This window comes from Podarcis gaigeae (assembly GCF_964106915.1).
Source record: "Podarcis gaigeae genome assembly, chromosome: 2".
Classification (NCBI taxonomy): Eukaryota; Metazoa; Chordata; class Lepidosauria; order Squamata; family Lacertidae; genus Podarcis; species Podarcis gaigeae.
In genome coordinates this window covers 29292666-29316448 of record NC_139679.1, presented here as the reverse complement: position 1 = coordinate 29316448, position 23783 = coordinate 29292666, and the positions used below count along the sequence as shown (strand labels likewise).

General features: G+C 45.5%; 1 protein-coding gene across 3 annotated transcripts in view; it reads right to left on the bottom strand.

The window, feature by feature from the left end:
• The window catches only part of TTYH2 (tweety family member 2), an 80899-nt gene that overhangs the window by 5755 nt on the left and 51361 nt on the right, over positions 1 to 23783 (bottom strand). For 2 of the 3 annotated variants that reach the window (XM_083727605.1, XM_083727606.1), the window contains exons 5-13: positions 16577 to 16672; positions 16004 to 16076; positions 13066 to 13135; positions 10999 to 11054; positions 10197 to 10289; positions 9251 to 9343; positions 8985 to 9127; positions 8240 to 8425; positions 4108 to 4186 (exon numbers count right to left, since the gene is read on the bottom strand). In XM_083727605.1, the coding sequence (XP_083583731.1) occupies positions 4108 to 4186; positions 8240 to 8425; positions 8985 to 9127; positions 9251 to 9343; positions 10197 to 10289; positions 10999 to 11054; positions 13066 to 13135; positions 16004 to 16076; positions 16577 to 16672 (889 nt within the window). The remainder of the gene's footprint in view (positions 1 to 4107; positions 4187 to 8239; positions 8426 to 8984; positions 9128 to 9250; positions 9344 to 10196; positions 10290 to 10998; positions 11055 to 13065; positions 13136 to 16003; positions 16077 to 16576; positions 16673 to 23783) is intronic. The other variant, XM_083727607.1, reaches the window with a different exon arrangement.

Here is a 23783-nt window from a genome sequence, read left to right as displayed (position 1 = left end):
CCTTTCCTTGGGGGATTTAAATTCCATTTAAATTGGGCTGTTCAGAGTGTGGGGGGGAGGGGTTTGAATTAATCTGACTGCACTTATAGTTTCATCATCACCCTTGAGCTTTGCAACTCCAGCCTCTGCAACAGACCAATGTTTAAACACCCGATTTAAAAATAGTTCCCGTAAAAAGAAGGAAGAATTGTCACTTAGGATTAAAAAAATGGATGTTGCGGACGCTTTTATTCTAAGTGCAGCTCTTCTGCTCTTTTTGAATTACCATCAGGGTGCCAGTCCTGATGCATAGCCCAGGGTCTTGGTTCCCACCTACTGTTTAAGCTACACATAGAGCTTTCCCAGACCAAGACTTTAGGAACAGCAGAAGCAGTTGTGAAGAAAGGAGTTCAGGGATATTTTTTCAATAAGTTTTGTGTCTTTGCTTCTCAATTTGAACGGTGTTATTTTATGCACTGTGACTTGCTGTTATTTTTTACTGATTACGGTTTAGAAATTATTTATTGCAATTGTTAAGAGTGAGTTTGTTTAATTATTACTTCCTGATATTTTATTTTGCACTGTTATATTCTGATGGATGGTTGAATATTACTTTATTTGATACAAGTTGTTTATTTGAAAGTCATGTTTCTATTATGACAATTTCATATTTGATCAGATTGTTATAAGGTGCATGTGATCTTTGTTGTTTCTTCAACTTGTAAACCACCTGGTGTATAGTAATATAGAAAGGTGATATACAGATTAAAAGTGAAATGAAAAAATGAAATGAAATGGGAGAGCCGCCGGTCCCCCATCACTGACTTATTCACATTTGGGGTGAATGAAATAATGACGTTCTGGAGTGGCTGGTTGAACACCTCTTATCAAAGAGGCTCAGTGTCCTGCTTGCAACAAAAATATAATTTGCAGCAATGCTGTAAATTGAGTTACTGGATGATGCAAAATAAGCCCAAAGGGCAATTGTGTAATTTTGTTAAATGAAGGCACACTGTTTTACTGATGCATGATTTTTTTTTGTTTTGTTACTTTGGAGTTATTCCAGTGGCGATTTTATAGTTAGAATGCAATTCCTTCTCTAATTGGCCAATATGTACATCTAATTCAGTTTCCCACGTTGGGTCTCTAGCTGTTTTTAGACTACAACTCCCATCATCCCTCGCTAGCAAGACCAGTGGTCAAGGATGATGGGAATTGTAGTCCAAAAACAGCTGGAGGCCCAAGGTTGGGGAACACTGGTCTAGATAGCATAAGAGCAGGTGTTGGGTGCCCTCAGGTGCCTTTTGCTTTGCTTGAAAACGGGACTTCCCAATTTCCCCCTCCCTTTCTGTTCTAAATTGAGCTCTTTAATTCAGAAAGAGGCAGGGCACCGTTTGCACAAGGAAAAAAAGAGTGTGTGTTGCAGCACCTTCAAGGCCAACAGATTCCCAGGGACAAAAGCCCTCGTGGGACAGAGCCCGCTTCATCACATGCACAAAGTTCTGTCCTCATTTGGCAGGTGGAGGGTGGTGATGGTGGAAAGTTGTTATTGCAAAGTGAAGTCAGAGAGGCCCAAGGCATGCATGCATTGCGAGTGCCACATTATGAGCATGAGTTGCAAAGGAAATTCAGTCAAAGGAGTCCAAGATGCGGAGTAAGGGGGATCGACTCTTAAGTGATGGTGAATAATGCACATAAAACACGTAAGGAAAGATTATTGCTTTCTGTAAGTGAGCAAGCCATTCCCAATCCCCATTGAGCCCCGTTCTGCTGCCATCAAACCTGCCAATGAACTCCAACATGGCAGCTTCATGCAGGAACCTGCCTTTTAACATTTTTCATCCCTTCTACCCCACTTTTGTCTGCAAAAAACTTAAGCCATGATAAATCTTTTGGTCTTCTAAGGTGTCACGACTCCCCCCCCCTTTTTTGTGTGCAATAGATTAGCATGAGTAAATTCCATGGGAATTACGAAGCACAAGGGAAAATTCCTAGCTGGGTAAAGCAGAATGAAACTGCAGCACTGATGTTTCATTGTTTTATATTTGAAGAGCTTCTACTAATTGTCTATTCAAAGCAGCATTTGCTTGGGCAAATGTTTATTCCAAAACAACAACAACCAACCGTATTCACTTCACAGGTTCTCAGCATGCTGAGGGTTGGGGATCATTTGGCCTGTAAACTAATCAAAGGGTTGTTGTTTTTTAATTGCTCTAATTCAGGCCTAGGCAAACTCGGCCCTCCAGATGTTTTGGGACTACAACTCCCATCATCCCTGACCACTGGTCCTGTTAGCTAGGGATGATGGGAGTTGTAGTCCAAAAAACATTTGGAGGACCGAGTTTGCCTATGCCTGCTCTAATTACTACACCATTCCCAAAATGTACTGTACTTTTCCATGTATAAGACTATGTTTTTTTCTTAAAAAATAATGCTAAAAAGTGAGGGTCATCTTATACATGGATAGTGCATAGGGTGGACGTTTGATTGGCTGATGCCGCGGCTGTCAGTGGCTATTGTGCATGTTACTGGTTGCTGCATCAATGGGTGGTGTTGATTGGCTGATGCTCCGGCAGTTGGGCGGGTGATTGGCAGCTTCTGCCGGCGAAGGGACAGACAGGAGGTGGATATCGCGATGCGTGCAGTTGAACGATTTTCAGCAATCCTCCCTTAAAAATCCCCACCCAAAAAGCTCAACAACTCTGTGCCATCTCCCCCCATTTTCTTAAATCTGAGTCCCCCAAAATAGGGGCACGTCTTATACATGGGGGCACCATATAGATGGAAATGTTTGGTATGCGGCAGGCCTCAGTAATGCGAAATCTCAACCCTAGCAGCCTGAAATTCTGGGTGCCTACCAAGCTTTGCTTTTTGCATTATCCCATTCTGGGGAAAACCTCCAGTTTCATCCAATGGAATCCACTAAACTAAACACACCTACTGCAAATCAAAAGACTACAGGAACACTTTGAATTCTGGAGGTTCCCATGTTTATGAGGGTCAGGGGAAACGTACAGCACACAGGGAAGTGACGGGAAATCACCAGGGAGGGAAAATAAGCCATCTCCAGCCCCAAAACCAAGAAAAGATACAAACAGAAAACAGATAAGCAACTTACTCTTGAAGGGCAACATAGCTCCAAAACAGGAGATGCAAAAACAAAGCAAAAGTTAGCAGGCAAGATGTGTTTCAAAGGAACGTTATGCCAAACTTAATTAAGAGCTTTTGCTTAAGAGTGAAGCAAGTTTGCAGAAAAACATGGAAGGATTATTAAAAAACAAAAAAGGAGGAAAAAAGCAAGCAAAGAGTATATACTCATCTTCTAGATCAGGCATCCCCAACCTTTGGCCCTCCAGATATTTTGGACTACAATTCCCACCATCCCTGACCACCGGTCCTGTTAGCTAGGGATCATGGGAGTTGTAGGCCAAAACATCTGGAGGGCCGCAGGTTGGGGATGCCTGTTCTAGATAGTTAGAACTTGAGCAGTTGAACACAATTTTAAATGCACACAGGGATTATTTTTTTTATGGCACTGTGTCACATGCTAATATATACAACACATAGAAAAGGTAATGCAAAGTCATAGACATCTATTGGCAAAACCGGCGAACGTTTGCAGGATATAACCTCACACCATGGGCTGCGAAGTACCAGTACTATAACACAGAATTGCTCTCTGCTCTATTGCTACAAAGCTGCCCATAGCTTAGCCTGCAAGGATGGAGTCTCAATGGACTGCACCCTGTGTTGCCAAAAGGTGAGAGCACTAAAACGGCTGTGGGAACAAGAAATGCCGGACTCAAAAAAGCAGGACTTCTTGCATCAGTTTTCACCTTCCAGCAGGTATGAATCTCTGGGTTAAGGACTGTCTTTTTTCCCTGAAAGGTGTGCATTCAGGGGAGGTTTCCCCCCTGGGCTTCTTTTCCTCATCTCTAGCATCAGAAACAAAACTATTTTGGCATTTGACAAAAAGCAGGAGGCTTTCTCGTCCCGGGTTTTTTTTTATTAAAAAAAATATTTTTCAAAAATGCATTTTAATATAGAGAGGTTAGTAAAAGCAGAGGAAATGATAATAAAAAAGAGGGTCTGTTATAAAAATGATTTGGCCTCCGACGCCCACCGTACCGTGGGGGGAGGCGATCCTCTTCCAATCAGTGGGACGTTTTCATAGCGTGGGTTCCCACCAAAGAGCACAGCTTGGTTCCTGCAGGTAGAGAGGAGTTAAGATCAGGAGGGCAGTCTGTCGAAAGGAACTCCGTTCTGAGCCTGCGGCTAGGAAACAATCCCCATTACATTCCTACACAAGCAACCAACTCGAGTTGTGGGTAGGGGACAGAGGAGGAAGAAGGGAAAGAAGAGACGCCAATTTAATAATGCTAGTTTTAATAATGCCAATCCTGTTCTTTGAAGCAGAGACAATCTATTCAACTCAAAAAATGTTGCTGGCCTGGTGCAGAGGTGGCAGAACGTCAGCCACAGTCCGTTGGGTTGACCGCTATGATTTCTTTCTTTCTTTTTTGTACATAAATTTTTATTAAATTTTCTGTTTTACAGTTTAAACTACTCATTTTTACATCCTTAAAATATCAATGACTTCCCATCTTCTCTTTCCACAGTTCATTTTACATATCATAAATCCCTGCATATTTTACAGAAACTATACCATTCAGTATTCCATTATTGCATCCACCATAACTTATTTGCACTGTTGACTTTATCTTAATGCTGCCTGAGTTTTCAGTGGCACACAGTTATTTCCCATATACTCAATAAGCATTTTCCAATCTTCTCTAAACGTATGTTCTTCTGTGTTCTCTTATTCTATATGTTAAGTCTGCAAGCTCCACATATTCTATCAACTGAAGTTGCCACTCTTCTTTGTTTGGAACCTCGCTTGTTTTCCATTTTTGGCCTACCAAAACACGGGCTGCAGTCATGGCATACATAAATAACCCTTTTTGACACCTGGGAATTTTAGTCGGTTGACCTCTATGATTTCTGAAAGACTAATATCTTCCCTTTTACTTTACCTCACACCACAACAAGGAGTGAGGAATATAGGAATGGACCAGCCGACATAATACCTGGATCTTTCCACAGCTCTGCCCTTCATAGGTGGAACTTACGAAGTAGGAAGGAGTCATGCTGGTAAGCAGCTCCTCCATTTTCTAGAGGTACCTGTTTACCTCAGTGAGGGATGCTGGCAGAAGTGAGGGGCAGGCTAGAAAGAGCTTCGAGACTAGAGCAATGAATTAACGGGTGGGTGTGTTTTTCTCTCCACATGACAGGAGGAAACACACTTCCGTTGGTCTACTCGAAGTCAGCCAGCGATAGATAAAAATGGGATGCAATCCACTTCCTGCCCACCTCTGGGCCTAGCAATTCTCAAGTCTTATCCAAGCAAAGAGAGGGAATGGTAACTCTGTGCTAACCTGATGAAGATTTACTCAAAACAAGCCAGCAGCTCAGGAGGCAGTACACGAGCGATTCTACCACATGCAGCTATGCATGCACTATTGTGCCACAGTCCATTCACGAGACTGTACCGATCTCTGAAGGCCCATTGGGAAACTACTTGTTTGAAAACCTTGTCCCCAGGTTCCTATCTCCTTGCACATGGAGACTTACAAGAGGTAAGGTAAGCCTTAGGAGGGAATGTTCCGTGCAAGGACTTAGTGTTGTTGCATGCTAGAAACAGGGCACGTGAATCAGCTCCCACACTTGTCCCAGATGTGGAACAGCTGGCTAAGGATTGCTTATTGGGGTTATTATTTGGGAAACACATGCAGGAAATAAAAATCTCTTACTCCCCACCCCCACTCAAGAAGCACTGGGCACATGCAACAAGGAAGTGTTTTGGCACAATTGTTTCAAAACTAGCAAACACTTAAAACGTTGTTCCGAAACGTGTACTTTATTTTAAATTAAAGATTCAAATCCTGCAACTTCAACTGGACTTTAATGATCTTTCCACATTTTCACTCACTGCACTCATCGTGACAAGCGTGCTGCCGTCATCCGGTGAGCAGAGAAAAGCCTCAGCCTTCCTCCTAACCTTGGAGCTATGAAAATGTGCGGGGGTCTTTCCAGGGGTTGTACAATGACCTTCCCTGCCAGGCTCCAATGTTGGCTGGAAAGTTGTGGCTCATTTGGGGCATTGCTAGGCACTTAAAAGATTCAGGGCACGGGCCCAAAGCTACAAACTTGCATGAGCTAATTTATATGCACAGATGCAAATGTAGAATTTAAATGTCACAGAAGGCAAGCAAATTTCCCCTTCCAGGCAAATCTTTCCAATTAATTTTCACCCCACCCCAGATCACCCCAAATTAGTTCCTCTTCAATTCATTTACCCTCAATTAACTTTGCAACAGATCATGCTCTGTATCAGCTCAATTACACATCGACTGCTCCCTCCTAAAATAATTCATTGCCTCCTAAAATAATTTAAGGTTACTTAAATTATTATCCTGCCTAGTAAACCCAGATCACCCTACCAATTCATTCTCTCCCAAAATCATTCTGGGCCTTTGCTCCCCGCTGTAGCAACACTCCTGGCTCAGGCACTTTTGAGTGCCAAGACCAAGGAAGTGGCCAAACAGCTGAGCTCCCTGCTTCCCTTTCCTGTAAGAAAGAGCGACAGAGGCTTCTTCAGTCACGTGACATCATTCATTATTTAGAAAAGAATATATATACTGGATGCAATGCGTGTTTTGAGACATGGTGGAAAATGCAGGTAACACATACTCTTCCATCTAGGAAAACAGACACTCTTCTAAAACTTTTCAAATAGCCATTCTAGCAGGACTGTTTCCCCCCTCCTCCAAAACAATCAATCAAGAGCAACTCAGGTTAAGGCAATCCAGTGTTAGATCTGTCTAATAATGGGAAAAGATTGCCAGCATACAACTCTAATAATAAAGCTTCAACAGTTGACTGGAGGTCCAAATGACCTTCCCTCTTTGTAATGTTTAGCTAAAGATGTCCTCAGAGTTCCTCCACCCAAACAACACTTTGCTGGCTACTGCCCTCTGAGGACAGAAAAATGGTACCAGGATACATGTTGTTTTAACTAAACATTACCAGAGGTGCATGTAAAGGCTGGGAGTAGTCATGCGTGCCTTCTTTTGCAAAGTATGAACCTGAACCTCGTCTATTGCCATTCCTTCATCATCTCCTTCCAATCTACCAGGAATGAAAACTGAGGAAAACAAATGATTCAGGCAGAAGAAGCAAGGAGGAGGTAAGTGAGCAAGGCTCCTCACATCAAATCGAGCTGTTTTGAAACAGAGAAGCCACATGTTTCTCGCTTGCTGGATGACTAACTTCCAAAAATAAAAGTGGGGAAAAAGACCACATCATCGTAAAAGAGGATGCAAATTTAGGCGCTAACACAGTACAGAAGAAAAGAGACTGTGTTAAATCAAACCTTCTCTAGATACAGTCGTACCTTGGAAGTAGAATGGAATCCGTTCCAGAAGTCCATTTGACTTCCTAAGCCAGGCATCCCCAAACTTGGCCCTCCAGATGTTTTGGGTCTACAACTCCCATCATCTCTGACCATTGGTCCTGTTAGCTAGAGATGATGGGAGTTGTAGTCCCAAAACATCTGGAGGGCCGAGTTTGGGGATGCCTGTCCTAAACATTTGGAAACCAAAGCGCGGCTTCTGATAGGCTGCAGGAAGTTCCTGCAGCCAATCGGAAGCTGCGGAAGCCCCGTCAGATGTTCGGGTTCCAAAAAACGTTCGCAAACCAGAACAATCAATTCCAGGTTTGCGGAGTTTGGGAGCCAAAACATCCAAGTACCAAGGCATTTATGATCCAAGGTATGACTGCATTACCATTTCAGGGTCTGTGTCTATAGGCTTCTCTTTAAAAACACTTCTTCCATAAAGCAAGGCTTTTGTTTCTCTGTATCTTTCAGTGAGCCAGAGACGGCTCACCCATTGGGCGGTTGGGAACATCTGTCCAAGGGATCAAGTCTAGAAGGGTTGCCAGCTGTCGAGGGGGTGGGATGGAGAAACACAGCGGCTCTCAAAAGAGGGATGGAAAGATGGAAGCAAATATGAAAAGTCAGCATGAATCCCAGCAGGGACAGATGGTATCGAAGGATGGAGAACAGAGGATGGAAGGCACTCCTGAGCATACTGAGCCACCCAAAAAGGTGAGCCAATCCCTGCAGTGACCTTGAGAATTCTACAGACCCAGACAGGAGCCTCAGTGCTGATGTTTGGTACCCCAGGCATCTTGTACTCACATGTACTCTGATACTGGCGCGTTGGAGATGGTCTGTGCTGGAGGCTGCAGGCTGGTCTGGCTACCCAGGCTGCTACTGTAGCTGCAGAAACTACGGAGCTGCCCCCGGCTTGGGTTGTGGGCAGCAATTCGTCGGGCCTGCGGATTGAAGGGGTCTTCTTCATCTATGTCGTCATAATCCCGGTCCCTAATCAGAAAGAAAAGGGAATAAATTAACACCGGACTGAGGCACCAACTCAACTTCTACTGGCTAATGGTCAAGAAGACATGAGTTGTAGACACCTGTGGACCTTCAGATGTTGCTGGGCTCACACCAGACCCATTCAGAATGGCCAATGGTCAAGAAGACATGAGTTGTAGACACCTGTGGACCTTCAGATATTGCTGGGCTCACACCAGACCCATTCAGAATGGCCAATCGTCAAGAAGACATAGGTTGCAGTCTAGCAACATCTGGAAATCCCCACAGGTTCTCTACTCCTGCTTCATCAGGTGGTATTTGGGACGCCTCTGCAGGCTCTTTGACAGAAACCATCAAATCTGCACAGCTCCAACTTGTGGTGAGGGAGAGAATGACGTCCATGATCCTGGTTATACAGTTCCTGGCTTAGAGGCAGCAAGCATACAGAGCGACAGCACCCATTGTTGCCACTGCATTCATCCCCATTTAAAATCACCATCTGCAACGAGCAATTCTGTCTCCAGCATACCCATGTGTGCTCCTGGCAGACCCTCTTCCATTTTACCTGCTGGCTAAATGCTTCCAGGCACGTGGCACGGCACAGATGACGGTGGAGAAGGATACGGCAGCCAAGAGGGAGAAAAGAATGAGGTACAGCAAGCCTTCCACCCCATCGTAGCAGATCCCAATCAAGGCATCCAGGTAGTCCTTTAATTTGAGGAGGGGAAGAAGGGAGGGAAACGTCTCAATTCCTTGTGTGCCAACAGGCCCCAATCCACACAACACTGCCTCCACCACACCTTCCAGCACGCCGTGCCTTGTGCTGCTCACCTTGTGTAAGCCCCGGCAGTCCAACATGGCGGTCAGCTGGTGGAGGCTGCCCTCTGATTTGTTCAGTAGCTGCTGTATGCCTAGCAGATCTCTCTGCAGCAAGGAGGGGGGGGGGTTGGTGAGGAGGAGGAGGAGGAAGACATATTTGCGGCAGGAAAAGGAGCATAGGTACCATGAAGCTGCAACATGGCCTAGCAGCCCTATGAAGCTGGATACACTTCCCAAAACGCAAGACCGGAAGGGGGAGCCCCAAACTGGTCCCTTCTAACTGTGTGCAAACAGCTGGCTCCTTTCTACACACACACACACACACACACACACACACACACACACAGCTCCGTAACAGATGGACTGTGGTTGGGTGAATGGGGCCAGTAGGAACAGCCCCCGCTCTCCTTTTCACACAACTTATTTGTGTGAGGGAATAGGGCTTGTGTCTTGGGTCAAAAACCATCAGGCTGGAGCCCTGGTCTGGAAGGCAACTAGGAAGTTTACCTGGTTCAGGAACAAAACTGCAACCATTAGTTCCTAAATGTATCCCCCTGGTTATGACTTGTTCAAGAGGTGCTGAGCAGTGATCAGGTTGCTCCTAGCTTGGCTGATTCTTGCTGCTCTGCAGTTCCTCTGTGTTCTGAAAATGGCTTCCAGTTGCTGCCCAAACCGCTCGTCTCTTGCCTCAACCTCTTTACCCTATATTCAACATATTTTCTGTCGCTTGTCATGCCTTTGAGCCTCTCCAGGAGAGAACCTAAGAACCTCCATGTTAAATTTGTGTTGTTCCCCCCTCCCCTTCCCACATTGCCTTGCCAAGAACTAATCTCGCAAACGGAAAGTACAAATCTGCTTTCAGCCTGGTTCTACGCAATATACGTTGACATGGAAGGCTCTGCAAAATGGCTTAGCGCAGCCCTGATTCGTTAAGACAACCCAGCACTGTGCTGTTTACCTCGGCTGTAGGGAAAAGAGGGAGAGCAAACTGCATGAGGCCTTGGATCTGGATCTGCATGGTCGTGAGAGAGCGCTGGTAAATGGTCAAAGCCTGCAAAGAGGGAATGTAGTACAAAATGCATGAGCCAAGCTTTCACACAGAGGGCCACAAGTTCTAAGTCTTCACCGCTTTACAAGTCGACACGACCGGCTTCTTCCAAATCCTTGGAGCCAGTCAGCCCCCCTCCTTACATGGCAAAACTTTAGCCTCTCTCTTCCACCCCCCAACCCGCTGCGAAGACCTACATTTTATGGCTTCTCCTTTTCCTCTTCTCCATGAAGATTACCAGATTTAGAGAAGCCCTAGGGATGGCTTCCACAACAGGGATTGAACTTGTGAGGCAATTCCCAAGTTCAGGCAAGGAAAACTCCTTTTATTGGAGAGGTGTGGCACCCATGAATCTAACTCCCCACTTCACAAAACTTAGCTTCCGATGCAATGGGGAGTTCATGCATAGAATGAGGGTGCGGCTATCTCTTGCAAAGTTGGATGGAAGCCCTGTGGGGTATCTAGCTCAATGCAGGGAATCTAGAGATAAGAGCAGCCTCAAACAGCCTCTGCATTGAAACCATCAGCATAGTTACCCCTCTAGATAATTGGTTCCATTGCCAAACTGCTCTTACTGCCAAGGAAGTTTCCTTCTAATGTTCAAATATAGTCCACCCTCCTGTAATTTAAGCCCGTTAGATCTTTCCACTACAGGTAGACTGAAGACATACTATCGGGGAGTTCCTATCATCAGGGTACCCACATTTCTTACCTGCTGGAAGGGGTTGGTCAGACTCTGGCTGCAATACAGGTAGTACCGTACAATCTCTGCAAGGAAGAGGGTCATAGGTCAATGGGACAGTGGCACTCCTATTAGCCCAACCCAACTTGAGCACATCTCCTATCTGGGAATCTGCTTGCTTGGAACGCAACAAACCCTCTTGTGGCTCAGATAGAGCCATAAAGAATTGTCTCCCTTTCACAACACTGACTCTGCATAATACTGTTTTGAAGGGCGGTGCTGCAGGAAAGCCTTGGGTCTGACCAAACAGCTGCCAAGCCCAGGATACAAAGGAAAACAAGGCCAGGATGTGCATATTCCTGGTGCCCCACAGCACAGAATCTGCTATGGAGGCATGATTCTGTAAGAATTCCAGCTTTAATTACGGGTGACTATTTTTTCTTACTGTTTATTAGTTTGTATACTGCTTAATATGCCAAAACGGCTTCTAAGCAGTTTACAACTATAAAAATCAATGCATAATTAAAACACAAAGTAACAAATCCACTGGGGCATTAAAACGCCCTTAATTAAAATATGTAATAAAACAAGCAAATTAAAAAGTGTAACAGTTAAAAAACAGTTATACTGAACGTTACGCTGACAAATGTAGTTCCCTGAATGCCTGTCTACCCATTAGCATGACTGTGTCATTTGCAGAGCATAATTGGCAAAGGGGTGGGGTGTTAATGCCCCTTGCACTGACTTCCCCATGTAAATGCTCCCCATGTGCAATTTTGTCCTAAAAAAGGTGGGGGAGTTGGAGTGAAGTTGTGCCCACAATTTCTGAAAAACAACAAGTCTTCAGCAAATACTTAACAACACATGAGAGCTGTGTCCAAGAGCAATAAATGGTCTATAAAACGTTTTTGTACCACTACATAACAGACCATCATTCCACCTCTTCTTCATCACTCCAAATTTATGCAAAGCATTTAAGCAAAATCCCAACAAAACTTCCAAACACTGCAATCAAAGCTCAGGTTTATTCAAAACTGCCCCAAAACTGTGTAATTTATTATTTGGATTTTACATGAAAGGAACTTGTTGCAAAATATCCCAACCACCAAGGAGAGAGACGGATGCATTGAGAGTCTTAGAAGAAGTGTTGACAGGCCACAACGTGCTCCCTGGTTCTCGTTTCATGTCCACTTCTGGTTGCAAAGAGACAGATTCTGCATTTATTGTGGGCCAGAGGCAAGTGGGGAGGTTTTGACAGCTCTGGCATGTTTTATCAGCTACGAAAATAAAGCTACTATGTCCCTGGAGGTCCGTGGATTGGAGCTTCCTTTCTGAACTAAGCTGAATATTTTAAAAGCTAGACTGGTGACTGGGAGCGGCTGCCGAGACCATATAACACCGGTCTTGAAAGACCTACACTGGTCCCAGTACGTTTCCGAGCACAATTCAAAGTGTTGGTGCTGACCTTTAAAGCCCTAAACGGCCTCGGTCCTGTATACCTGAAGGAGTGTCTCCACCCCCATCATTCTGCCCTGACACTGAGGTCCAGCGCTGAGGGTCTTCTGGCGGTTCCCTCGTTGCGAGAAGCCAAGTTACAGGGAACCAGGCAGAGGGCCTTCTCGGTAGTGGCGCCTGCCCTGTGGAACGCCCTCCCACCAGATGTCAAAGAGAACAACAACTACCAGACTTTTAGAAGACATCTGAAGGCAGCCCTGTTTAGGGAAGCTTTTAATGTTTGATGTATCATAGTATTTTAATATTCTTTTGGAAGCCGCCCAGAGTGGCTGGGGAAACCCAGCCGGATGGGCGGGGTATAAATAATAAATTATTATTATTATGAATATTTTAAAAGCCAAAAGTCTGTTCCAATGCAAGTACAAGTGTGACCTCGGGTGCCCTTTGTTCGAACAGGTTTGGCAGCCTCCCTCAATCCGAGTCTGCAGCTGTACACCCTAAGGATACCCTGTGGACAGCAATGCCTATCTGAGAGCAGGAACAGGGTCAGGCGAGACAAACGGCAATGTCTGTTGCGCTTTACCCAACTTCTGTCCCAACTGAGGCATCGCCCACACCACCCAAACAGCATAAGAATCTCACCTGCACTGAGGTCGCTTTGTGTCATGTTCATGATGAACTTATCTGGAGCCATGCAGAAGTCACTGGTACCCTATGAGAGAGTTTTAAAAAGGGAGGCACTGTGATGGCTAGAAGGATGACTTGAGGAGGTCATACACCTGGTTGGGTGGGGAGGAAGGGTTGTAGCTCAGTGGAAGAACATCTACAACAGCCTTTCTTGGGTCCTCAGATGTTGCTGAACTACAACTCCCATCACCTCTAGCTAGCAAGGCCAGAGCTCAGGGATGATGGGAGTTGTAGTCCAACAATATCTTGAGACCCACAGGTTGAGAACCGCTGATCTACATGGTCCAGTCCTTGGAATCTGCAGGTAAGGCCAAGACTCCCTGTCTGAAACCCTGCAGGGCTGCTGTCAGTTAGTGTAGAGAAGGCACGTCCAACTTCCAAGAGATTGCGATCTACTCCCACTATAAAAAAAACTGGCAGTGATCTACCCATTGGATTGACCAGATTTGTTTTTTTTTGAAAGCTTCATCAAAGTTGTTGAGCTTTTTCCCCTTTGCTTTTTTTGGGGGTGGGGAAGAATCAGGATCCCACGATCGACCAGAATCGACAAGGGACATTCCGCAATCAACCAAGTACATCCTGGTGTACAGAATGCAATTTTCATTACAGGTATGTGTGTCTAAAAACCACACCCATAGACAGGGTGGATTTAATTAAAATCACGATTTAAATCACTAGTCAGTAAGACTTGATTTAAATCATTTTTATTTTTACAAAAAGGCTCATTCTTGGTGGTATAATCTTAATATTTACAACCAGGTGAAGGTTTCAATTTCGGAATAATAAATTTTCAGAGTAGGTTTTACAGTTATAATCAAAAATTACTGATATGGTTATACTATTGGAAATACATAGACAGATAATTATGAAATTATTGTGCAGGTTTAATAAGTTCACTGTTTATATTTGGACAACTTACAGGAAGGAGAAAAATAAATAATCATTTCCCTAATAACAATTTGAACAATTTATTTAACTAAAACAGTAACATTACAGCATATGTATACATGTTTGTTAACTGATGTGGTTAAAGATTTTATTTTTTTAAAAAAACTTTGAGTTTTAGCACACATGAAAAACTTAAATCCTTATTTCCTGATGAATAGCCTTTGGACTAAAATGCAACTTAAATAGAAAACTATCTTTAGAAAGATTTTTGCTCCAAAAGCATTGTATTTTAAAAATCCGATTTAAATAATAAAAAAATCCAATTTAAATAAAAAAAATCAATTTTTTTAAATTTAATTTTTAAAAATCATTGATTTTTTTTAATCCACCCTCCCCATAGAACAGGCAACTGCTTTTAAGACTTTAGCATTTTCTATGAAGGTACATTTGATTTCTATCTTACACTTCCAATTCCTCTCCTGTTATCTACAGCATTCATACAAATGTGCAAATATATGTGTGTGTATGTGCGTCCGCACGCAAGTGTGAGATGCTTCTGGTGGCCTCTCAGCCACAAAACCAACCTTTTGGGGTGTTAACAAGAGCAGATCAACAAAGAGGCTTGTAAAACACCTCCTGCCTCCAGTGCTGGAGAAAAATGGAACTATTTTTGACTTTTTAAATTTAAGGCATTTCCACATTGCCTTTCGTTCATATTGCACTCACAAAGCAAATTTGAAACACCAAAAAAAAAAAAGGGGGGGGGGAGCCAGCAGTAGCAGTAAATCACACACACACAAAAATTTAAAACCAAATACCAGTTTGTAAATAACAGAAAAGGAACTGGGAACCAGCCTCCCCTGAACCACCAGCAGAAGACATGCTAAACCCAAGTCCTACCTGAACAACACATAATGAGAGCTTTTGAAAGGGGGCTGGCAAATCCATGAGACTTGCAGGCTTTTCCCCTCCTGGCCTGGGAGGGGCGGGACCCTGACTGACTCCAGCTACAAAAAATCTGAGGCTGCTGAACAGACTCTTGGGTTGGGGTCTTTGTTTAGGGGTTTTTGTTGCTGTTGTGGGTATGAATCTTTATATTTAAATCTTACGTTTTACATGGAAATTTCTATTTGGTAGCTAGCGTACTTTTCGATGTGTTTTATTTATTGTTTATGGCTACTCTTATGTTTTTAATGATGTGAATCTTTTTATGCTGTCAGCCGCCTCGAGTGTCATTTTTAAGTATGGAAAAGTGGGATACAAATAAAAGGATGTTGTTGCTGTTAAGAGGTGTCGTTCCTCTGCAAACAAAACAAAACAAAACTACAAAAAGGACAGCGGTAGGCATAGCAAGAAGATCAAAAAGTTTGCCCTGGCTTACCGTATTTTTCACTCTATAAGATGCACATTTTCTCCTCCAAAAATTAAGGGGAGATGTGTGTGTGTCTTATGGAGTGAATTCAGGCTCCTTGGCTTCAGCGATAGCAACGCGAAGCCTCCGAAGCGCAGTGGGAGTGCTCCCACCACGCTCCGGAGGCTTCGGGTTGCTTTCGCTCTCCAGGCTTCAAGGATAACCACCTGAAACCTCCGGAGCCCCTCTGGAGGCTTCGGGTTCCTTTCGCTGAAGGGAGGAGAAATGGAAGGGGCTCCATTTCTCCTGCCGCTTCGCTGAAGGGGCGCTGCGCAGAGAGGGGGAGAATTTTTTTTCTTGTTCTCCCCCTCTAAAACAAGGTGCATCCTATGGTCGGGTGCGTCCTATAGAGCGAAAAATACAGTATATGCATCCAAAAATCAGAAGGCTTCAGCAGCTCACATGCTGGGAAGTTGGGTTAGGCAGGCTTTCACCAGCCAGAGCTACCAGGTGAGCGAGGAAGGGAGCACAAAAACAAAACACAAGCCATCGCAAGGAACACAGATATCGTTCCAGCTCTTAAAGCAACCTCAGATATATAACACAAGGGAGGAGAGAAGAAGCAGGATGCTACGTCCCAGATTTTGTGCTTACCACCGCTCCCGAAACATCTGCCGCAAAGGAAGACCAGCTGAGAATGAGTGTGAAAAGCCCACAGCACAGAATCCTGTGGACAAAAGGCAAAACAGTCAGTGGACAGAAGCGGGGCTCGCTGAGAGGGTGTCGAGACAGGAACCCCCCCACCACTTATGTACACAGCACATAGCGCAATGAGCGGCTTCTGGTCCTTGCTGCCCACAGCCTTACAACGTACCTGTAAAGCAGGTTGCGACTGCACCTATTTTACAGACGCAGAATGGAGGCACAGCAGGGAAGGACTGTGGAAGCAGCGCCCAAAATGAGCCTAGGGACAACTATGCAGACTTAACGTGCCGTGTGATGGTTTATATATTCATTCCAGTGATTTATAGCCCAACTCTCCAGTAAAATCTATCCCAGAGCAGGGCCCCAACATGAAACATTGCAATACATAATGAAATAAAAACGACCTGAAACAAAATATGAACCCTAACAAACAAGAAAACTATAGATTGCATTAAGGAAGCGTGAGAGCGACAAAATGCCTGCTCCGGTCAACTAACCCAAGTGCAGGAGTCCTGTACTCACACAATAAGCAGACATTTGGAGTGCTTTGCTAGGCCCAGGCAGGCAATAAGGCAGATCACCAAGTCCAGGATGAAGAGCAACAGGTAGGAGAGCCATCTGCGGAGAGAGGGGAGGCTGGATATAGAATCACAGAATTGCAGAGTTGGAAGGGACCCCGTAGATCATAGAGTCCAAACCCCCAGTAATAGGCAGCTGCCCCATACGGGGATCGAACCTGTAACCTTGGCGTTATCAGCACCATGCTCTAACCAACTGAGTTATTCAGTTATGATTCGGGGAATCCTGCAGAAGGGCTAGAAAACGTGAAATGCAAGCAAGACCACAGATATTAAATGTGAGGAACTGCAGTACCTCAGAACCAGGCTTCTCCAAGCTGGAAACTCTCCCACATATTTTGGAATACAACTTCCATCAGGCCCAGCCAGCTTGCACCAAGCCACGCCCAGCCAAACACTTTCGACATCTGTTAAGACTGGCTGTGGCATGGAATGGAGGTGAGAAACAGCCCAACCCCTCTCTCCCAACCCCTCTCCTCCTTTCACGTATTACTCAACATTTTGCAGGAGAAATCACAGGCAGCTACGTCACTGTTTTCTTGGGGGACAGTTATATTTTTGTGGGATGCTAACACAGCAAATGTGAAATTTCATGGCATAGGCTTTCCAAAATTTTCTGTGTAGAACCCCCGCCCCCTGACAAATATATTTATGGACAATATATGGCCCTATTCCTCGTTATTGTGGCAGTAGGGGGGTGAGGGACATAAAATAATGCAGTTGTGCAACAGCTCCTTTGATTTTTATTGGCATCGTTACGAAGAACCATGTTCTCCACACAGAGAAGCAGGACTTTGACTTTGGGATGTGTGGGTAGGCATCAAAACACAGAAGGAACACTGTCATGGCTATGTCTGAAATTGAAGAGTGAACTCGGCCCTGCAAATTACTGAAAATAAAGGTGACAACTGTCCTTTCCGCATACTTGAAAAGCGTATTTCCTTCTTGAGGCTAGGGCTTTTCAGTGTCCAAGTCAGAAGATGGGCCAAGACAGCTTCCCTGCAGAAGAAGTCTAGGACTGAGAGATGTTGACAGCAGCTTCACTCTATCAGCCTCAGGGCTCAGTGCAGCATATTTCCTTACAGGGATTGACAAGGACAGGTTGGATCTCCTGCCCTTTCTCCCTTTTTAAAGTTTCTTTTTAACCCTTTGCTTACAAGGTGGTTTTCTTTTCAAGAGGTAAATGAAATCTGCAACTACATATAAAAATGAGCATATCATATGCAGCTTTTTACCTGAGATCCAGCTCTGAGGGCGTTCTGGCGGTTCCCTCATTGCAAGAAGTGAGGTTACAGGGAACCAGACAGAGGGCCTTCTCGGTAGTGGCACCCGCCCTATGGAACACCTTCCCATCAGATGTCAAGGAAATAAGCAGCCTATCTTATTTTAAAAAGGCATCTGAAGGCAGCCCTGTTTAGGGAAGTTTTAAATATTTAATGCTGTATTGTTTTTAACACTCAATTGGGAGCCACCCAGAGTGGCTGGGGTAACTCAGCCAGATGGGCGGGGTATAAATAAATAAATAAATAAATAATGCTAATTTGCATCACGGCCCCATGCCCTGGATCTAGCAAACATCCCTGGAGACCAGACAAATGCTTCTAGGACAACCAGAAGCAGGGCCTGAAAAACTCTAGTCTTCTGACAAAGCCATTTCTGAATTGCTGTTTGTGATATTCCAGCTTCAGTTCCCAGCCCCCTCGGCGGTTCTGAGAATCGTTGCAATTTCCAGCCTACACGGTTGTGAAGATGTGCTTGTGCGTGCGTGGGGAAACGCATGGAGAAATCTCAAAAGCTGTTGAGTGGGGAAGGGTGTGCTGAGCACTCAAGGGACAAGAGGGCTTCAGCACCTTCAACGGTTCTTTGCCCTTCTCCGAAAAGGAAAGTGGAAGGATGAAGACTTGCTTCGTTCGAATAATTTATTCGGGTTGCATAATTCACTATTCTCTGGCAGGGAGTTCTCTTCTTTTAAAAAAAAATGTTGGCATCTGTCTGTCTTGAGAGAGAGTGTCCCTCCAGGGATGAAGTCAAACTGCATAGGGACCTCTCCAGGGTGGAAGCCTGGGCAAATGTATATGGAGGTCTTGGGCTGCCCAGACATGACCCCCTTCTCAGCCTCACTGATGTGGTCCGAAGGAAATCAGAGCAATACATTTGGCATCAGCTTGGCTGCAGGAGTTGCCGCAAGGAGGCGAACAAGGCACCATCGAACTGTCTTAAGGACTCCACGCCAGATTTGTGTAGGGTTTACTCCTTAGCCCTTTCTTCTCCCAAAGATGTCCCACAAGGGTGCAGGTTTAACTACCCGGTATATATACAGTGGTACCTCGGGTTACATACGCTTCAGGTACTCTAACCCAGAAATAGTACCTCGGGTTAAGAACTTTGCTTCAGGATGAGAACAGAAATCGTGCTCTGGCGGTGCAGCGGCAGCTGGATGCTCCATTAGCTAAAGTGGTGCTTCAGGTTAAGAACAGCTTCAGGTTAAGAACGGACCTCCGGAACAAATTAAGTTCTTAACCCGAGGTACCACTGTATATATATATGCACACAGAATATACAGTGGTACCTTGGGATGTGAACGGGATCCGTTCCGGAGCCCCGTTCGCATCCTGAACAGAACAACAGCGTGTCTGCGCAGGTCGTGTTTTGCCGCTTTTGCACATGACGCCATTTTGAGCATCTGCGCATGTGTGAATGGCGAAACCCGAACGTAATGCATTCTGTTACTTCCGGGTTGCCACGGAGCGCAACCCAAAAGTGCTCAACCTGAAGCACATCCAACCTGATGTATGACTGTACACACAGGTTTGGCTATTGCCACTAGCTAGATTTGGTGATATTTCTGGCTCCGTAATGCAAGATGCTCTGAAGGGAGGGATTCCACTGCAACACACTGCAGCTTGTACAGTGCCGTACGTGTATGTGTGCGCGTGCAGCAGTGCCATGCAGCAGCTTCTCCCCCCAGCCTTCCAGGGCAAACAAATACGTTCTCTTCTTGCTGGCAAAAGATGGGCTTTTGATCTCTCCTACCCTGCCTATGCCGCTCTGCTCTGTCTTTATTCACAGCCAGTGGCTTTTTGCCTCATTAACACTACAGAGGAGAGAAGGAGGAGCAAGATCAATGGGTTCTTTCTCTGTTTTAATCACTGCCTGGAGTCAGGAGAGACCCAATTAAAATTCCTCTGCCTTGGTCAGGAGCTGGGCACAAGCTAGTAGCTTGGGGTCCACTGTCACGGCTCTCAAGGCGGATGCTAAATTTGGAAAGCGGGAACTGTCGGCGGGGAGCTCCAGCCTCATTTGTGGCCTCTGCTGCCATGCTGTTTAACACTTGCTGCCTCCTGAAGGTAGCTTACAATAAGGTAAAGGTAAAGGGACCCCTTATCATTAAGTCCAGTCGTGACCGATTCTGGGGTTCATCTTGCTTTATTGGCCGAGGGAGCTGCCGTACAGCTTCCGGGCCATGTGGCCAGTATGACTAAGCCGCTTCTAGCGAAACAGAGCACGGAAACACCATTTACCTTCCCGCCTGAGCAGTACCTATTTATCTATTTGCACTTTTGAGGTGCTTTCGAACTGATGGGTTGGCAGGAGCAGGGACCGAGCAATGGGAGCTCACCCCATCGCAGGGATTGGAACCGCCGACCTTCTGATCGGCAAGTTCTAGGCTCTGTGGTTTAACCCACAGCGCCACCTGGGTCCCAGCTTACAATAAGAAGGCGCAAATTATAAACCGGAGGGGTTAAGTCACTGAAAACACAGAACTTCCGTGCTGAATTCAATGTACATTAAAAGCTGGCCACACAGTAAAGCGGGTGTTTAGAATTTCTGCTGCACAGTCGGTTTGATTATAAGATCCTTATGACAACACAGGATGGGAAGTTAGCAGGGGAGAGGCCTTGACTAAGTGGGGAAGCACATGTTTTACATGCAAATGGAATCAGGTGTTGCCCATTAGAAGGATCAGAGGAGCAGGTGATGGGGAAGATCTGAGATCCTAAAGTGTGCAGTGGACTGGTAGTGGGGAACCTCTTCCAGCTAAAGGATTGCATGTCATGGAACTGTAGAGTTGGAAGAGACCCTGAGGATCATCTGGTCCAACCCCAAGCAATGCAGAAATATGCATCTGTCCCGTAATGCCATCGAACCTGCAACCTTGGCGTTATCAGCACCATGCTCTAGCGAACTGAGCTATCCTTCTGGGCAGCCACATTGCCAGTGGTGGGAGGGGCTAGAGCAAAGGTGAGGAGGGCAATTAATGCAAATGTTACCTCTGTGCAGTGAGCTAATTTCTACGCACATGCATTCACCCTCCTTAGTGCTTAAGAGGCTGCTACCAATTCGTGTGAGGCATTCAACTGCATACTGGAACATAAGGTTTGCACAGCTAAATTGGACTAGAGCACTGTCACCCTAGCACATCAAATCCACTTTATATTTTTTAAAAAGGCAACAGAGTTTGTGGTTTGCAAAGTGACGAGGCAATACAGTGAGAAATGTGGGGGAAAGAAATGATTAAACGGGAAGAGAAGCGCAAGCACTCTGCAAGCAAACCAGAATGAACGTTCATAGTCATATAGCTCGCCCCATAAACAAACTGAGAGTGAACACTGAATAAAGGAGTTATTTGGAGGAGCCCGCTCTCTTCCATCCAGGCAAGCAAAAAAGTATTATGGGGTTCAAGGACATTTTCCAGCTAGGCAAAAACTCCCAAGGAAGATGTGATGGAGATAATTGCAGGGTATGTGTGACCTGGACAGGAGTCCTGAAGTTCTCTACCCCTGCCATAAGAGAGCTGCTGCCAGCAGACAAGGGTGTGCTAGACCAGGGGTCAGCAACCTTTTTCAGCCGTGGGCCGGTCCACCATCCCTCAGACCTTGTGGGGGGACGGACTATATTTTGGAGAGAAAAATAATGAACGAATTCCTATGCCCCACAAATAACCTAGAGATGCATTTTAAATAAAAGCACACATTCTACTCATGTAAAAACACCAGGCAGCCCCCACAAATAACCCAGAGATGCATTTTAAATAAAAGGACACATTCTACTCATGTAAAAACAATCTGATTCCCAGACCGTCCGCAGGCCGGATTTAGAAGGTAATTGGGCCACATCTGGCCCCTGGGCCTTAGTTTGCTTACCCCTGTGCTAGACAGACAAACATTCTGACCTGGTAAAAAGCAGCTTCCTGTGTTTGGAAAGTCATCTGCCAGCATTGCAGAACTACCAAGTGACCGCTTCCCTCTGCCGCCACGTGTGACATGTATGGTACTTGCATTTATCAGCCTTTATGCAGGCGGAAATAGCACACGTGGTCAAGACAGCCTTGCCACTTCTGAGCTTTGAATGGATATTCTCCTTAGGAAGGTTGCTTTCTGTGTTTATTAAGGCAAGAGAGCTTTCCCCAGTTCATGAATACTCTGTACATTTTTCTTCTTCTTTTAAACATACAAAATAATAGGAAGGTTTGCAATTGCCAGACGACATAAGCAGCCACAAGGTTCCCACAGTATTTTGTTCAATATTTAAGGTTGCTGTGCACTTGGATGAACTCCTAGGCGAATGGCATGCGGACAACTGACCCGTGAGAATGGAAAACCGTTCATGTGGACTGCACAAACCCATGCAAGCTCTCTGCTGATACCTGCGCAGCACTGTAGTAGCGCACCTCGGGGCAGAATAAAGCTCCCCTAAGCACCTGGGCTACCATCAGGACTGCCTAAACAGATCCCCGGAAGAGAAAGCCGTCTAGACGTATCTACCAACAGCCCAGCCATCTAGTAAACCTTTTATACAAATGTAGTTTACAGGAAGCTTAAAAGGCCTGCTCGTATTTCCCCTTCACATTAAGCCATTCCTCTTTTAATTAGCAGGCCCTTTTAGCTACGGCAGTCTTTTACTAAGCAAGCATCATTCTAGACATTCTGACGGCCTTTCAGATAAACAAAGCTGCGCGACTGCCAGTCATTCAAGCCTCAATCAAAGACCTTGGATTTGGTGGCCACAACCTGCTGCTGTGCCACATGACCGGCTCAGAAGACCACTCATTCAACAGACTCCTCCCCTCCCTAACAATTCATAGAATCATAGAAATGGAAGGGACCCTGAGGATCATCTGGTCTAACCCCCTGCAATGCAGGAATATGCAGTTGTCCTATACAGGGATCGGGACGTGGGTGGTGCTGTGGGTTAAACCACAGAGCCTAGGACTTGCCAATTAGAAGGTCGGCGGTTCGAATCCCCACAACGGGGTGAGCTCCCGTTGCTCGGTCCCTGCTCCTGTCAACCTAGCAGTTCGAAAGCACATCAAAGTGCAAGTAGATAAAGAGGTACCGCTCCGGCGGGAAGGTAAACGGTGTTTCCGTGCACTGCTCTGGTTCGCCAGAAGCGGCTTAGTCATGCTGGCCACATGACCCGGAAGCTGGACGCCGGCTTCCTCGGCCAATAAAGAAAGATGAGGCCGCAAGCCCAGAGTCATTCACGACTGGACCTAACGGTCAGTGGTCCCTTTACCTTTACCTTTATACAGGGATCAAACCTGCAACCTTGCCATTATCAGCACCACGCTCCAACCAACTGAGCTACCCAGGCATTCAAGCTCTACCCAAACCCCAAGTGCATAGAGACATTCAAACTTGTGCAACAGCCGCGTGAGCATTTTCGAATCCAGAAATCTTTCTGATGCCTGCCTTCTCCTTCAACTGTAGAGGCACACTCAGTTTCTACCTTGGAATCGTACTGACACAACTTACCCTTACATCTGAGTACAGTAGAATTCCCCCCCCCCAAAAAAAGGGGAGCTTATTTTCCCCAAGTGCCACAGGCTCCTTTATGCAGAGCCCATGCAAAGAGGTGCCATCTGCCTTTATGCAACGCTAACATTTCCTCCTGAGCAGAAATGTCACAAGTGCCTGCAGCGTGATGGGCTGCTAGGTTTGCCTCTTAAGAAGAAATACCTTCCTTTTAAAGGGTGCCGCTAAGCGCTGAGAAGGATACATAACTCAAAACATATTTGCTTTGGCGAAAACCTGGAGGCAGTGAGAGGAGGGGGCAGTGGCAGAGTTTGACTGAGAACAAGGTTAGGACAGTGCCTCGCAAGACCCACAGTTGCTCGACGCCACAGATAATTCTCCTTGTGCCCTTGCTGC